Source organism: Vicugna pacos, chromosome 16 (assembly GCF_048564905.1).
Source record: "Vicugna pacos chromosome 16, VicPac4, whole genome shotgun sequence".
NCBI classification, from domain to species: domain Eukaryota; kingdom Metazoa; phylum Chordata; class Mammalia; order Artiodactyla; family Camelidae; genus Vicugna; species Vicugna pacos.
Genome location: NC_133002.1, coordinates 24,154,448 through 24,171,802, shown reverse-complemented (window position 1 = coordinate 24,171,802; position 17,355 = coordinate 24,154,448). Strand labels below are relative to the sequence as shown.

Here is a 17,355-nt window from a genome sequence, read left to right as displayed (position 1 = left end):
CAATGAGCATCTCCCACAAACCCTGTTTCCCTGTGTCTGCTGGGAGCTTCAGGCACATTGATGTTGTCTATCTTATAAGTCACAAGGCAGAGGCGTGTGTCTCACGCTTGCAACTCTCACACAGGCTCAACTCCTAGCCTCACTGTATGAACTTGGCCCCATTTTCTCACCTGTTTATTTGGTATCTGTTCTTCTGTAAGCTGCCTGAAATGCTTATTGAAACAAGTCAGAAGAATGAGTGGGTAGAGAAATGGACAGATGGACAGGTGAGAGATGGGCAGAAAAACAGAGAGTCTCCAAGAGAAGGGGAGCAATCAAAATTACCTATGCAAAACCCTCTTCTAGTAAGGGAAGGAAACCACCACGGAGAAGTGTGAAGAGGCAGGTTGCTTAGGACTGTTTCCTGGATTCCATGAAAAGTCACACCAAGAGATGAGAGGGTAGAACTATAAATAATAAAAGAAAAAATTCATGCATGTTTGAAAAATATATCTACATTATGTACTTTCTAAAGAATAGAGTCAAATCAGCAAGGCCCAATAACAAAATCCTTGGGTATTTACAGAAGTGAGAATCCCATCTCCAATCTGCAAGGCATCCCTTTGGAGAACTGAGAGTCTACACGGTGCGGTCATAAAGCCATCACCGCAAAAGCGATGCTATCCTGCACTTACGAGGAAAGAGCAGCTGTGCTCGGTCTGCCTACACGTGTCTTTTACACCCCTCAGCACCTCTACGGGGGAGGGACGCCTAGCGAGCCCCATCTCTGCAGGACAGAAAACAAGTCCAAGAGAGGCTAAGCCGACCTATCAATTCTCCATCTCACAGGACTTGTCACTCCAGACCAGGACTCGAACTCGGACCCACGTTTGTAACCACAGTACTACCGTATTTTATGTGCTTTTTGTGTGTATAATACATTTGTTTCTGGCATGAAAGGGTATTTAATAAATGATCGGTTGTCTTGTCTATCTCATTAGCTCACAATCTTTATATTTTTGAATTGTACTCTTCCCATGGAGAAAGGAACGGAAAGAGCGGGGATCAGAATGAGGTGGGGCTCCATTCTTTATCTGTTGCCTCATCTCATCGAAGTCCCCAAACAAGGAGATAGAGCAAATGTTCTCGTCATCATTTAAAGAGAGGGCTCCAGTGATGGTGACTTACTCAACTCCAAAACCAAGTCTGGGGGAAGGGCACATGCAGCAACGAGAGCAGTATCACCTGTAGGAAGGCAAAAAGAGCTCAGGGGATGGCTCAATGGGTCAGCCTGATTTAATTTCAATCGATAATACAATAACACACTCTAAAAAATCTAGCATGCAATGGATTTGCTCTTTCTTGACATCTAGCAAGTTTCCACATCTCACATGTAACATTATCACGAACTAGTGAAAGGAAGAGTCCACAGACAAGGAAAATCAATGCCACAGGCAGGCTGAAACACAGGCTGGAGGAAAGGAAGGGAAAGGGCATAGTTAAGAAGAGGCGAAATTCTGGGAAAAAGACATCATCACAAGGAATCTCAAGCATCATCCAGCAATCATATAATCATTCTTTCAAGGGAGAGTTACTTAGGTCCTATTTTGTGCAACATTGTACAGTGGGCGAAGCAAGAGCACAGCGTCCATGGTGGCAGCAAGTTGCGGAGCTCCAATACACTTCTGATCCCGGTACCTTGCACACTTGTCCTCAGTATAAAGGCAAAATATATAGTAAAATAATCCAATGTAAACTCTATGCAATGCTGAAAAAAATTAAAGAATACCTAAATACCTGGACAGACACACCACGCACATTCCTGAATCAAATGACAGCATTCTTGGGATGGCAGTGCTCCCCAGAGCGATCCATATATTCAACGTGGACTCGATCACAATCCCAGTGGGTTCCTCTGCAGAAACTGACTATCTGCTGCTACAATTCATATGAGAATTCGAGGATCTCAGTAACCAAACCGTACTTGAAATAGAAGAAGAGTTTGAGAGGACTTGTAATTCTCAATTTCAAACCTTACAACTGTATCTCCAGGTGAGATTAGAGGCCATTTTTAAGTTATAATTGTGTTTATCCTTATTTTCTAAATTCTGTACAACGAATATACCTGTTAGAATAAGAAATTTAAAAAGTAAAGTATCTTTTAAAACATGCAAACCGATTCATTCATTGGGAAGAAAATATTTTGACTATAAAGAAGTAAACAAATATCTAGTGAAAAAGGACTATTTAAAAACAGGAGTGAATTTACATTTTTTGTAAATTGGAAACTGAAAAGCACAAACACATCAAGTTTCTAGGGAGAGTGTTGCAACATATTAATTGTTATTTCCAAAATTCTAATTGAACAATGAAAACTCAAGAAAGAGAAAATCTTGATTGACAGCCAACTGCAAACACATGGAGAGCAAAGGCCTAGAAATCACAGTTCCTTTAACTCTGCTACTAACTCAATAGGAGAGGAAATTCCTCACTGAGGGGACAGTGGAATCCCATGCATAAGACAGGATACACAGTACAAACTGCACTAGAATTGGGGGTGATTTCCATAGAAGAATTCTAAAGTTACAACATTGCTGAAAAACTATAAAAACACTGACAGACAGATTAAAACACACAGTCATATATATTATATAGAAACATATGAAGTCTGCTCCCATGTTGCATAGAAATACAAACATATTTGTTCATTTATGGGCACTGATTACTTTATCCCAGGTAGAATATTTCAACTAAAATAGATAATCAATAATACACTCCTCTTGTCAAAACTAGTTGATAAGTTACTCTGCTATGTATGCATAATGTGTCTAAGATAGATTTAAAATTAGTGAAAAAGATTTTTGTATGGTTTCTTGAACCCTTCTCAAAACACCAAGCTTAATTTTAAAATAAATCTGAGCAGTATTTCTATATGATCTTTTCCCTTGTGAAATGAACAACACAGTCTGTTGTCAAAATTCTTTCCTTACAATGATTCACGAGCACCGTATACTCACAAAACTGCTGGACAGCAAGGCACTATCCAGACACTGTGACAAATCAAATGAAACACAAGGAAGACAGTGACCCTATTCTGCAGGGCTTATAATCTGTTCCAACACCGGGTTTTTATTTGATTTGTTTGATTGGTTAGAAAAATAAAATCACTCAAGTACATTCTTCTTTGAGCATTATGTAAATCATGACTCTCTTTTTAGTGTCATGAGCAGGAAAGACTTGAGTATGAATTGATTAGAACAACTAGGCACAATCATCACTGGAGCCTGTGTAATAAATAAGTACATGAGATCTAAAATAAACCTACACAGATCTCTGCAAGGAAAATGAAGAGGTGAGTTCCCCAATGAGAAAACAAACAATCAAGAAATCAAAAAAGGAAAACTTTTTCATTAATGATTCCAGGCAGCAGTGGAGCATGGTGGTGAAGATCACAAATGCTGGGGACAAACATGAGGGTCTGAAGTCCCACAGCACTGGGTAGCTGTGACACTGATATTTCAGTGAAATTTTCTGCACCTCAGTCTCCTATCCATAGACTGGGGACAACCACAGCACCCATCTCCTAGAACGGTCTTAAGAATTAAGTTATTTTTTATATAAAAGTTTAAATAAAATACCTCAGATTTTAAATATTACCCCAAAAGCTCAAGGAACAAAGAAAACAGTGATAAATTGGAGTTCATCAAATGTTAAAAATTTGCTTCAAAGGACACCATCCAGAAGGTGAAAAAACAACAGAGAGGAGAAAATTTTTTCAAATTATTTATCTGATTAAGTATTTGTATCTTCAAATAAAAGAAAAAACTCCTACAACTCAACAAGAAAAAGAGAACTCAATTAAAATGTGTATAAAGTATCTGAAAATGTATTTTTCAAAGAAAATATACAAATGGCCAATAAGCACAATCAAACGATGTTCAATATCATTAGCTGTAAAAGAAATCAAGTCAAAACCACTAGGAGAAACCGCTTCACACTTACTACAATAGGTTATAATTAAAAAAAGGTGTAACAAGCACTAATGAAGACACAGAGGAAGCAGAGCGCGCAGCCCTTGCTGGTGAGGATGTAACACAGCGTGGCCACTTTAGAAAACAGCCTGGCAGGTCCTCAGAGAGTTGAACATTTGGTTTATGAATGACCCAGCATTTCTGCTCTCTGGTCACACAAGTAAGAGAACTGAAAACAAATGTCCACATAAAAATTCCTACAGGAGTATTCACGGCGCCATTACTCTTCACAAACAAAAAGCAGAAACAACACAAACGACTATCACCTGATGAATGGGTAAACAGTAGGGCCCAGATATACAGTAGAATATAATTCAGCAATAGCAAAGCATAGAGTACTGACCCAGGCCACAACCTGGAAAAACATTGAAAAAGTTACTCAGTGTGAAAGAAGTCAGTCACAATAGACAGTTCCATTTACATGAAATAACTTGTTTTACATGAAATGTCCAGCACAGGCAAATCCATAGAGAGAGAACAATGGCTGCCTGGGGCTGGGGGAGGATGAGGAAGATGGGAATGACTGCTTGTGCATACAGGGCTTCCTGTTGGGGGATGAAAATATTCTAAGATTGACTGCGATGCACAATTCTGGGCTTTGAGTAAAAACCGCTGCACATTTTAATGAGTGAATTGTATTAAAACTGTTAAGGACAAAAGCACCTAGGGCCAGAACCTTCAAATAGTAAATGCAAATTGCTAACTTTTATTACAGGAAGAAGAAACTGCCCTCAGCATGAAAGCAGGAGATCGGCAAATATGGGTTAACAGAATTGGACAAGAGCATTTCACTTGAAAGAGTTGCTGAGTGTACACGAAATATTCAGAAATAGGAAAATCAGCTTGACATCACGAAGAAGCATTCTGCTTCAAATGCAGATCAAGGATTCGGCAAGCCCAGCTGCTAGAAATAACCAGAGAAGAAACCTGGTTCTTACAACAAGCACCAGAGCCAACAAGGAAATGGTGGTGAGGAAAGCAGGCAGCCAAAAATCTGGAACAGTTTGCTACAAATAATTTCTCCACTGAAAATTCAAAAATAAAATGAAAGTGATGCAATGCTGAGCTGGCCTCACGTTAAAGGGCTTCCTCTGCTGCTCGACAGTTCTGTAACCCCGAATGAGAGACTCAGGAGAATCAGCATGGCTCCTGGCAGTCCCCAAGTGACTGCCCACCAGCACGTTTACCACCATCACATCTGCCAGGGTTGTATTGCAGAGAAGAGACCAACTTCTAAAAGGCACAGGAAATGTTTACCAGGGAAGAAAAGGCTGCTGTCAGTCCTGGGACAGAGGCAGTGTGAGCAGAGGCCAGAAGGCTGCAGGTGAACTGGAGCAGACTTGGGGCAGGAAGGGACCACGGAAGAGCAGATCTCAATTTTCTACTCTCTCTCCCTCGGGTAGGAGAGATAAAGCCTGCATCCTTCTCACCTGGAACTGTGGGTTCTGGCTGGCAGAAGTCTTACGTACAGGGAATGAATACTCAAGACTCTGTGGAAAAAGTCACGAAAGAGAGAGGGCGTAGGGACCCAACTCCGCGAGCCTCTCAAATGATCCCATATTTATTGTGTATAATCAAAGGAAAACGTCATTAACAGTTGTGTGATAGTAAGCAGGAACTTGGGGAAAGAAGGATGAGACAGAGATTGTAGAATCCACCATGAGTACAAAGGCTTAGTGTATCTTTAGGTAAGTCATGGGGTGAGGGGAATAAGATACATTCTTTAGACATGTGAATTACAAAGCAGACCACCAGACCAGCTAGGTCCTTGCTTGGGGGATAATAGAGTATCTAACTGCACACAAGCCCAGCCTTTATAGCTGTGGGCCTGGGTCATTGCTTTGCGATGAGCAGAGTGCAATCTAAAACATCATCTACGCAAGCAAAGCATTATCTCTGCTTTTTAAGGCAAGGAGACAGGAGTGAGGATGCACAGGCACTTGCTTGCAAAGCAGTTACTAAGCATACGTTTTCTTCTTAAATTTGACAGGTGGCTGGGGTCTGTTACAATTTGTTAACCCAATCATGGGCTCCCACATGGAACCATTATGGAGGACACCCTAAGGTGACAAATCCTGGCTCTAGGTCTTTTCCTGCCAGCTTCAGCCACTCTAGCAGAGTCTAGGCACATTCCTGAATAATGATCATACAGAACCACCCACACTGTTAACTCTTGGTGCTTGAAACTTAATTTTAGCTCTACACAACTTAACGTAGAAAAGTTTCAGAAATAAAAGATATTATATTTACTTTATATCTCATCATAGGACTGATTTTTCTGATTGCTCTAAGCTGCTGCTTCTTGGTAAAGCACCTAATTCTGCAGGTGAATTCAGTACTTTCTTTGGGCATAACTAGCCAGTTTGGGCTCGCTAACTTCTATTGGTCAAATACCGATACACTTAATTGATTTCATTGTTCATCAATTTCAGCTGGGAGCAGAGGGAGTGTCACTCTGTTCCTCAGCCCAACCTCAACTCTTTATCATCAGCAACTCAGGACTCCGGAAACCAAAAAAAGCTTTTGTTTCCCTTCTACAGTTTCAACAAACCCAACAGGATACATAAGCCTGGAGAAAGAATTCAACACAAATGTTAAAACAAAAATCAATAAACCTGAAGCAACTCCATCTCCGAATCATGATACACAATGACATGAGATTAAGTGTGTCAGGCCCAAAGCATGGGTGAGCCTGACCACCTGATTTCTATTCTTCAAAAGAAGGAAAGTTTTCCTATTTTTTATTATCACTCTGTCATTGTTTCTGATTAAGCCAAAAACTAGTGTATGAAATAATTAAGCATTGAAATAACAGATTTTTGTTGTATCAATTACAGAAGGCATTCAGAGGTGTTAGGAAAAACCACCTCTGTAAAAAATGCAAAATTTCTTCCACTGTGAAGAACACGTATACAAAATGCAACAGAGAATTCAAGCTCTTGTGGAGAGGAGCAAAAGCCACAGAATCAAAGCAAAGTCATTACTATGAGTCAACTCAAAATTCACTGGACAATCATGTTCAATGCATTCAATGAAATTTAAAGGCATACTGCAAACCATACACTTAATGATCTGCAGGCTAGAGGAAGAATTTCTCTCTTTAACAGACAAGAGTAATCAATAGGGTGCCCCACCAAACAAGGACCAAAGAACAATCAGGTTTTTAACAGTTATGATAAATCAGCATTTTCTAAAGATCAAAATCCAGAAATTTTAAACATTCATTCACACCACAATGAAACAAGCACTTAAAAAAAAAAAAGAAAATAAGCACATAGAACATGTACATAGATCAATGAGAATTTCTTGAGACGCTGGAAGAAACAGGCTATAGTCTTTTACTTGAGAAATAAAACTACTTTTAAAGATAAATGCTAAAACACATTTCATCATTCATGTTGCCTTGAAAAATCTGAGGCACTTGTATCTGATTAGAAAAGCAATTCTGAGTAATAGTGTGTTACAATTCAGAGCCAGTTTGCTTTAGAAGAAAAGAGAAAAGAAAAGCTACTGTTTCTCATATACTGCACAAAGTGTGAAGTGTCTCCCTGCCTCTTTCTCCTCCCGTTTTCTAAGCTCATGCTTCCCAACCCTTCTGAAACAAGTATGAGAACCTCTTATTCCCGCCAATATGCCAAATGACAAAAGAAAATCAATTTATTTGTGTAAGTATATGCTTAAACCTTGAACTGGAAGAGAAAGATATCAGAAGTCTATATGGAACTTATTTCTACATTCCTGAAATCACACACACAAACGTTCACACAGACACAGACACAGACACATACCCCCTGGATTACTGGGAAATTCACAAACTTAGGATTTCCATTTCTAGAAGATAACTTTGTAGTTAGTTTAAAATACAAAACTGTCAGCTTTGGAAAGCCTTGATCACCTGCTAAACCATCCAAATATCAAAGAGACCCAATTAGCCTTCTCGGTAGAATGTAATTTCCCATGATGGCAAAACATACCCTAAAAAGTCCTGGATCTAAGTCTCGTGTTTATCACTAGCTATGATCGTTTTTAAGCACATTAACAGATTCAGAAACGTATGTCTCAACAGCATTTATTCTTATCGAAATAGTATACGTGTTCATTTGCCTATACAGAGACCAGGTCCCATCATGGAGTTTAAGAGCTATTTTGTGTATTGCAATATTTATTTTTAAGTGCAGAAAAGGAGGGTGGGTATTACTCAGTTGTAGAGCACCTGCATAGCATGCACAATGTCCTGGCTTCAGTCCCCAGTACCTCAAAAAAAAAAATAAATAAAATAAGGGCATATTTAAAAATGAGTAAATTTATAAAAAAATGCAGACTAAAAACCACTGCAATCTAGGAGACACAATTACAATAAAAAAAAACAAGAGTTTCTGTCAATTATTGGCTATTTGCCAATCGCAGAGACAACCAGAAATCACACCTGATAACCATCACGTGTGATTCTCAGCAACCCTACTAAGTAGACACGGATGAGAAACCAGGCTCTGCAGATGAGGAGACGGAGCTCAGAGGAGCCGGGGACGCTGACCGTCCTGCTTCCCGTGACACCACATCAGCCCAGGGCAAGCGCTGACGGAGCTGCAATGAGGGGACACCCAGCTGCATGGAACCTTGGGGCACTGGGGAGTCCCAGAAAACACTAAAAACTGTTCAGTGAAAAACCAGCTCAAATATAATACACTGTGCCACATTCTTTAAACAGGGAACATGAGTGAGACCTTTTTGATGCCTCCGTGTCCTTTCTGCCATCGTCAGTTACTTGCCCTCACAGCGTGACCAGTGATGAACTGGACCCCATATGAAGCGCACTCAGATGGCAGAGCATTTGAAGCTGGTTTATGAAGTTTGTAAGACTCTGTCTGTGCCTCACACAGGCGGTCATCCATCACTTCTCACCGGTGTGGACGTACCACCTGAAATCACTCCTTTCTGCTTTTTAAAATCCCTTCATCTACTCCAGACTTTTCAACAGCAAAGAAGCAGCTAAACCACAGACAGTGGACAGCTTTTCACCAAATTTCTTGAACAGCCCATCGGACTACCTGGAAGCCCTTTACTTTTATTAAACCCACTTCCAGGTACTTCATCATTTTCGGATTGGTGGACTTGGCCTCTGACTGAGCTACTCAGAGAGCTCCCAGCCTCACATCCGTGAGAGGACCCTGCTGTTGGGAGAAATCAGTGAGAAAGGCGTACATCCCCCAGTCATGTCTGCATGGCTAGAAGTGCCACAACGTGCTAAAAATTTATACCATCATAACCCCTGGGCTCCCATGGACTGGTTTCACATTAACCAAACTCATGAGACACTGATGCAAGAAAACCAGAAATTTAACTTATTAATGTAACAGAAGATGTGAAACTATGAACCAGACTGCAATATCAGAGTTCAACCATGAGTATATGTTCTCCTCCACGGCCCAAACACGGGCAGGCAGTCACATGGCAAGTGTGGACAGAAGCAGAGCAGGAAGGATTTCTAGATGAATTCAATGGACTAAATTTCTGTTATACCAACAGATCTGCTGCCTGGAAAACAATTAATTCTAATCACGGTGCACTCTTCGTGGACAGTTGCCGAGACACGACTGTGAGCACCTGTGTAACTCTCCTTTCCCTGTCCTTTCTGGGCTAGTTGATGCACAGACGTACAGAAATCGAGGGATGCAGATACATCTAAACACCCAAAGCCCATTCTGGGAGCCACAATACCGTACAGCCAGGGTTAAAATACTTGCTCTGCCACTTACTAGTTCTGTGACCTTGGTCAACTTACCCTCTGTGTGCCTCAATTTCCACACTGTAAAACTGGGATAACAATCAAACCTTCCTTACTCGCTTGTTGAGAAGATTGAAGGATTCATTTCTGTAAAACACTCAGAAAAGAATGTAGCACATTTTGGGTGCTCAACAAATGTCAAATTAATATTACAGTGGTTTACAAGTCTCCTTCCTAATCATCTTCTGTGTTTCCTGGCTAGACTAATACCCAAAGGATATTCTTATTTCTCCTTTTATAAACTCATGGGATGCACCCTTCTGTTCCATCCCACCACCTGTTTAAACTGATGGAAGGGATACCTCCTCCCCACTCCTCTGGGCCATGCAGAGTGCTACTCCCTTCACAGCCCTGACGCCTGGCCCACAGCTAGCCCTCCTCACAATAACAGATTGAGTTGTGATTCCGGGGAGACAAGCAGGGCATGTGAAACTCTTCCTTTCCCTCCAGTGTTGACTACCCTAGGGAAGCACCCTGGATGCTCAGCTGCATTGCAGAACAGCCCTGTGCATGATGGGGCACATTCTCTCAAGGGAAGGCTTGCTGTGGCCCAGAGATACCTGGGACAGGGTGAGTCTCTACTTCTGGGACACAGTATCATGACACTCATTTATCCACAGCCCTGAAGTTCATGGAGAACGTGGCTTCATCAGTAACAAAGAAGACATTTATCACCTGCCTACTCTTGTGTCATCTCTCAGTTGGCTGCTGGAGACAACATGTGTATAAGTATTGGTTCCCCTTAGGCCCCAACATATATGAAGTAACAAAAATTTCTGTGGCTTAACGTTGGTCCAGGGCGACTGTGTAACAGTTCTGACTCTGCTGATGCTAAATTATGGGTGTAGGAATTATGGAACCTCCTCAAATATCTTTCATCATAAAATCAGCTTTTCTTATTTTCTTGTTTCTTTGTAATTACCAAAGACTATAAAATGATGGCTGCACACAAAACAGCAGCTAAAGTTTATGAGCTCTCTTGACATACCCACTGTGGTAAACATGTTACATAATTACTAATTCTCACAATTCTACAAAGCAGATATGAGTGTCCCCTTCTCACAGACGAGGGGAAAACTCAGAACGAGCTGACTCAGGATCACGTGGTTCAGTGTCAGCACGTGCAGGCAAACCCAAGTCAAGAAACTACACCCCATCATATATGTACCAAATCAACTCCCACCAATTAACACACAGCGGCGGGGTCAATACTCAGGGAACTCAACACACTTTTCAGCTTTATGGTGCTCCAGAGGCAGCTTCTAGCTGTTTTAAAATATCCCGGCTCACTGGTTTCTAACACTAGAAGAAAAGCCCGATTTTGCCATTGTTTGCACAGCAAGTCTGAAATGTTCACAGCGAGATAAAAGAATAAAACTATGATATAAGCAGAAAAAATTTTCCAGGTAGAAAGACATGATGGACGTTGTGCTATTCTGAAGCATTAAGCAAAGGAATCAAAATAAAATCACATTGTTTAAGCCTTATTTTACAAACAGAAAAATTAAGACTGTAAAATTTGCAACAGCGCCACCTATGGCTAAAAAGATCTTCCAGGTTGCCGGGAAACATGCAACACAAAAATTGACTGTAAGATGAGAAACGAGAATCAGATAACTAGAAGCTTATGTAGCATATACTGCACTTTGCTTCGGGGGGATGGAGGGGTATTCAGTATTTAATCTGATATTGCTAATACTCCTAAATATAAACAAAAGACATAGGCTCATGGAAGCTCATCTTAGAAGAGGAAAGAATCCAGTCCAGCCACTTCATTTTACACCAGGGGAGACTGAGACCTGAGATCTGTCCTCCTGGCAATCAGCAGCAAAGCTCTCCTAGGTCTCATGTCTTGCACTGTAGTAAAAACCAACAGAACTGTACTACGCCTATATTCATAAAAGTCACGTCTGTATTTTTCCAACAGTAGGTAATCTAAGTATCTTGCAAAATACTTCTCAAAGAGCCAGGAAATCATAGAAGGGTATTGAAATACAAAAACATTTATTTACATATTAAAACAGCATGAACTTTATTCTCTCTATTAAAAAAGTGACATGTCAAATCAAAATTTTGAAATTTTAAAACCTGAAAAGAGTGCAGAAAAAAATCAAAATTTTCTTTAGTCACAAAAGAGAGGAGCTTATTCCCTGATAATAATCAATGTGGATTTTTCTAAACTTAATGGTTCTGGTCAGAATCCCGAGAAATTAAATGTCTGATGGATGGTTACACGGCAACATGAATTCTGAGCTGTAACAATACACATTCTGTGTAAATAATCTTCAAGGTCGTCTGCTTAAGGCAATTTAAGTAGTCCCTGTCTCACTAGAATGACACAGATTTCATTAAAGCTTCATACTGCACTTAAAAAAAAACAATCCTAGTTACTTTAAGCCATAATAATGTATATCATATATATACATATTGAATATGCATCAGAAATAAGCTACCCTTTTTAGTATTCAGAGTTGATACTTCTAAACTATCAGTCACTGTGACAGCACATTTTTATTAAGCACCTCTACGGTGCTTTGTATACAAGGCGTCCAGCTCTCACAGTCAGACAAGGTAAACCATATTACTCAAATTTCACAAATGACGAAATATACTTAAGCCATGTAAACAACTAAGATATTCATCATCAGGAAAGAAAAGAGTAAGGATTTTACTTACAATACTCACTGACAAAGTTTTCTTTCATACTAAGACTACATAAAACAAATTCAGTGTTTGGAAATTTTTCAGTAAATAAGCACCACTAGAAAAAACAAGTAACATCATTAGCAACAGTTGGACTTTCAAAGACCACTTCTCTCTTGCACAATAATTATTTTAAATGTTTTGTTTTTAGTTCTCACAAAGCACTAAATTAAAAAAATATTACCTTTAAAGTCATTACCTGAGAATAAGACATTTGTGAAAATGTACAATTTTAATTTATGCCACTCTGCCTCTCATTCTCACTGGTGTCTCTCCTTTGAAGACCTCATCAGGCTGAGATAGCTAAAATCGGTCATTTATGGGCTCACAGGAGTTCGGGAAAACACTCAACGGGAAGCTGATTAGAGGAGCAATTGAGAATTCATCCTGTGCAGCCTGGATTCCAGCATCGAGCTAGCCACTGCCAGCTGCGTGTGATTTGGGGCAAGCTGACCCATCTCTCAATCCCTCAGCTACAAAAAAGGAGACACTGATACCTACAATCAAACACTTGCTATGAAGTAAAACATGAGCAAAGCATTTTAGTCTCAGTTAGGCGTCCACTCACAGCGAGTTTGGTCATTATGATGATGAGGATGGCTGTTAACAAATTAAGCTCGACCAAACAGGAGAAATCACCTTAAAGGAGAAACATTCTAAGTCCATGAGCATTTCCTTTTGGATGGACTGCAGAATATTCTATAGATTTTTTTAATAAACCAAATTTTGTCCATTAATTGTAGATTTACAGGTTCATGGACAAGTCTCCAGAAAAATAATTAGAGGCCTCTAACCTCTGAAAATTAAGATGTAAATTTTAAAAAAAATCAGGGAAGAGATTATACCTCATTTGGGAGAGTATGTACTTAGCATGCATGAGGCCCTCAGTTCAGTCCCCAGTAACTCCATCTAAAAACTTTGTCTTTTAAGAAATAGAGAATTAAAGCAAAAGGATGGAGGAATACGGAAATTTTTAGAGACTCATCTCAGATTTAAGATGGGGAAGAAACCATCCAATTCTCAGAAGAAATCTTGAGGACTATGTAAACTGGATCTGAGATGTCTAGTCTTTTAACATTATTCATGAAATCATATTACCAAGTCTTAAAACTACCTGATAACCCACAGTGGTGATACTGATCATAACAGCTACCATCACGTATCGAGCTCCGGCTAGGACTGCTCTGTTCTGACATCTCTGCCCCTAAGGCCTCACCAGGCGGAGAGCACTAAATTCGGTCATTTATGAGCATCTCGTGTAAGTCCTCCATTTGTGCTTCTCACACTCCCCTCACCAGCTCCTCTGAGGGAAGCACTGTTATCATCTTCCCCACCCGCAGATAAGGCCACTGAGGCACAGACACTAAACCCGTTCCAGGCCACATTGGAATTAAAGGACGTCTGTATTTCTGCTGTTTTGCTTTTGACAAAGGAATCTGAGATATCAATTCAAAGCAGACTGTTAAATAATCAAGTCTGTCAGGTCTTCACCTCAAAGAGCAGATACTATAAATTCCTGTTGTAGGATGAGGCTGCCGCCACAAACTGACTCAGCTTGAAATTAATATCCAAGATGAAGCAGCGGATACACGTAAATATTCACGATTGTCAAGTCTGCCCACGGGTCTGGGCCCTTCACTGCCTGAAAGGGGGTGAAATCCCCACCCGTGTCTGGGAGGGAAGCGCGGCTCTTCCCGGGCTCACCCAGGCTTCATAGGCTATTTACCCCCACAGACTAGCCTCAACGGTTAAAAGCTCTCAAGATTTTTACACCAGGCAAAACTGAAAGACATTTCTGCAGATGGAGCAATTTCCCAGGCTTAAATTTATTTGCCTACACTCAGCCAGAGGGAGAAAAGAAACAGGACTCTACAAAGTCTCTGACCCTCACCACTCACAGGAGTAGAATGACCACAGCAGAAGATGGCCCTTCACATTGCAGGATGTGAACAAAATAAAGATGCCCCAACAACAGGCACTCCCAGACACAGCGCTCAGCAGTCTTCTGCACAATCACGGTTGTGCAGCCCTCAACACCTTCTATTTCCAGAACACTTCATCAGCCCAAAAGAATCCCCCTATCACTAGCATTCACTCCGTAATCCCCCTCCACCCAGCCCCTTCCAACCATCACCTGCTCTCTGCCTCTGCATGTGCCTTTTCTGGGCTTTTCAGATCACTGAAATCAACAATATGTGGCCGTTTGTGTCTGCTTCCTTTCAATTAACATGCTGTTAGCAAGGCTTGTATATTTTGAAGTGGCATCAGCATCTCTTTATTTATTTATTTTTTTTGGAAACGTTAAAGATTATTAGAAGTTGGTAAGTACTATCAAAAAGAGTAGAATGGAGCATAAGTGATTGGGTTTCAAAGGGAAAATTGTGGGTGGACTTCCCAAAACAGGTGGCCTTTTTCATTTTCCTCTTTTTTTTTTCTTTTTTATTCACTCTTACGTGTGAATAATGTTCCACTACATGGAGATACTACATTCTGTTCATCCATTCAGCAGCTATGTATGGACGAGGTCCAGAAGAATGAGTGTAAGGGATGACTAGCATGGATGGCATTTAAGCAAAGGGCAAAATGTGCTTTCAAAAAAAAGCCAACAAACAGAGGCACAAGGAAATTCAGTGCGTTTCTGAGCAAAGTGCTTGCTTGCTTCGGCAGGACTACCGTGCAGGGCTGGGGCGGATATTGGCAGGAATCACGGTGAGGGAGTCACCTGAGAAGACACCCCACTGCAAGCAGCTCAGCCAATCCTCCTCCTTCATCCTGTATTGTTAGAGCAATGTTTCTAGGTTACTCTTATTTCAATTAATAGCATTTAACTGCACGTCTGATCATCACCATCAGACCACATTACCTCCAAGTCACAGAAAATCATTCACTGACCGGAGCAGCACCAGGACATAATGGTGATGGATTAGGGAGTCCTGCAGCATTCCAGCCTGCAGGCACAAACCCCACATGTGCCCTGGTGATGTCCAGAAAATAAAATGCATGGAAATATCTCACTGCTGGAACACGACATCTGCCCTCAAATTGCCCGAAAATCATCCTGGCAAAGCACTACTCAACCTTCTCAGTACAAAAAAAAAAAAAGCTAAGAAGGCAAATTTAGGCTCTTCCATTGAAAACCAGCAACCATCACTGCCAGTATCTGAGCTGGAATGCTCCTGACTTTGAAAACCACTGCGCAGTTACTTTTCAAACGTGAAACTCATATATATATACCACGTAGATGATATTGCAGTAGGATTTTTCTTTTCAAAATTTCCAGTTGCAACATTAGCACAAGAAAGTTTATGTTTAGGCTTTAAAAAAAATCAATTATCCTCCATTTTCTTAATTTTGAACTTATTATTATTTTATAAATGGAGCTATGGTGCGTATTTAAAACCTTTTGATTTCTGAAAACAAGACCTTTATGACCTCACTATTTCAGAGCAAACTTTAACGATTCTTTGATAGGTGGGGCCTGGGGTGCTCACTAACAGCTCTTTAAATACTGACAAGGATGTGCTATTAAGTAATGCAAAGGCTCTAACTCCACATTAGCTCAGAAAGCAAAGAAACTACACCAAAGACTTCCTTAAATATTTTATATATTCCTATTCTTTTGAATATTAAAGCTCTTAAAACATATGATTTTTTTTGAAAAAGACAACAGCTGTAATAATTTTCCTCTCACCAAGAAAGCAATCTTTATCAGGAATAAAAACCCCTATGGAAATCGAAATGACAGGATGTTTCTAACTAAGTGAACATCCAGATCTGAACACAAACCTAAATCCTATCAGATCTCACTCGAAGGAGCTCTACAAAGGCCTGGGCAACCCTGGAGATTAGCTCTTTTGTTCCAAATGTTGGCTGAGCTAAGATCATCACACTAGGCAGGGAAGGAGAGAAGAGGAATTTCCACCTGGCAGCCTCCATCAGTTTTCTTCCAGCAACAAGGTGCCTCTAGGGCAGCCCCGCTAACAAGTCCCCCATAAGGAAAGCCGGCATCCACACTGCCCCTGCCGTCCCCAAGTAGCCCCGAAGCCCATATCCCAGCCTGTGAATGGTCTTCAAATGATCCCCCAGTTGGTGGCACCCTCCACCTCTTTCCCGCTACACACACACACAAAGCCACGACAGCCTTCCCAAAGCACAAATTTGATTACATCAACCCCACTTCAAACAGTTCAGAGGCTCCCTGGTAGAGTTCTAGCCCCACCCCAGACCCTGCTCGCCCAGCCTCATCTCAGTACATAGGTCCCCAGTGACCTCAGGAGCCCCCTGACCTGCTCCTACTTCCCACTTGCCTCCAGGTTCATTTTGACTGTTTCCCAAGGAAGCCTTCCCTCCCTCCAACCTCCACAATTTGTTCCTCTCTTCCTAGAACATTCTAGGCTAAGTCAACTTCTGACAATGCTAAGCTCTCAAGAAGCAAATACATTTTGCTTATTTATGTGGCTACACTCTCTCTCCCCTAGACTCACTGAAGTGCACGTGTTATGAATAAATGAATGACGGGTTGGATCTCAAAGGGACAGACATACCTGCTCTCGCCCGTCCCGACCCTTTTGTCTGTAGTATATCAGAAGCAAAACCAGAAGTACCTTTCCTGAGGGTCACTTCTGTTGACACCCTTCACTGCCTACTGTGTCAGTTCTAGTAAAACTCAACTTCTTCCAAAGCCCTACATCCCGGACTCTCTCCAGTGTCCTCCCCAGCAGGGGCTCCCTCCACCCTGGACCGCACAGGGCACTCTCCCCGGGTCCCCACGCCAAAAGCCTCCAGGCCTCTGCCCGGGCTGCACCTGCGACCTGAGCCACATTCTTGACTCCTTCTCCTGGCTGACTCTTACTCTGT

At 41.1% G+C, this 17,355-nt stretch overlaps 1 protein-coding gene across 1 annotated transcript in view; it reads right to left on the bottom strand.

The window, feature by feature from the left end:
• Nucleotides 1–17,355, bottom strand: part of LOC140686237 (trafficking protein particle complex subunit 9-like) — a 193,914-nt gene that overhangs the window by 140,554 nt on the left and 36,005 nt on the right. The window contains exon 5 of the mRNA XM_072939956.1: nucleotides 325–446. Within this exon, the coding sequence (XP_072796057.1) occupies nucleotides 325–446 (122 nt within the window). The remainder of the gene's footprint in view (nucleotides 1–324; nucleotides 447–17,355) is intronic.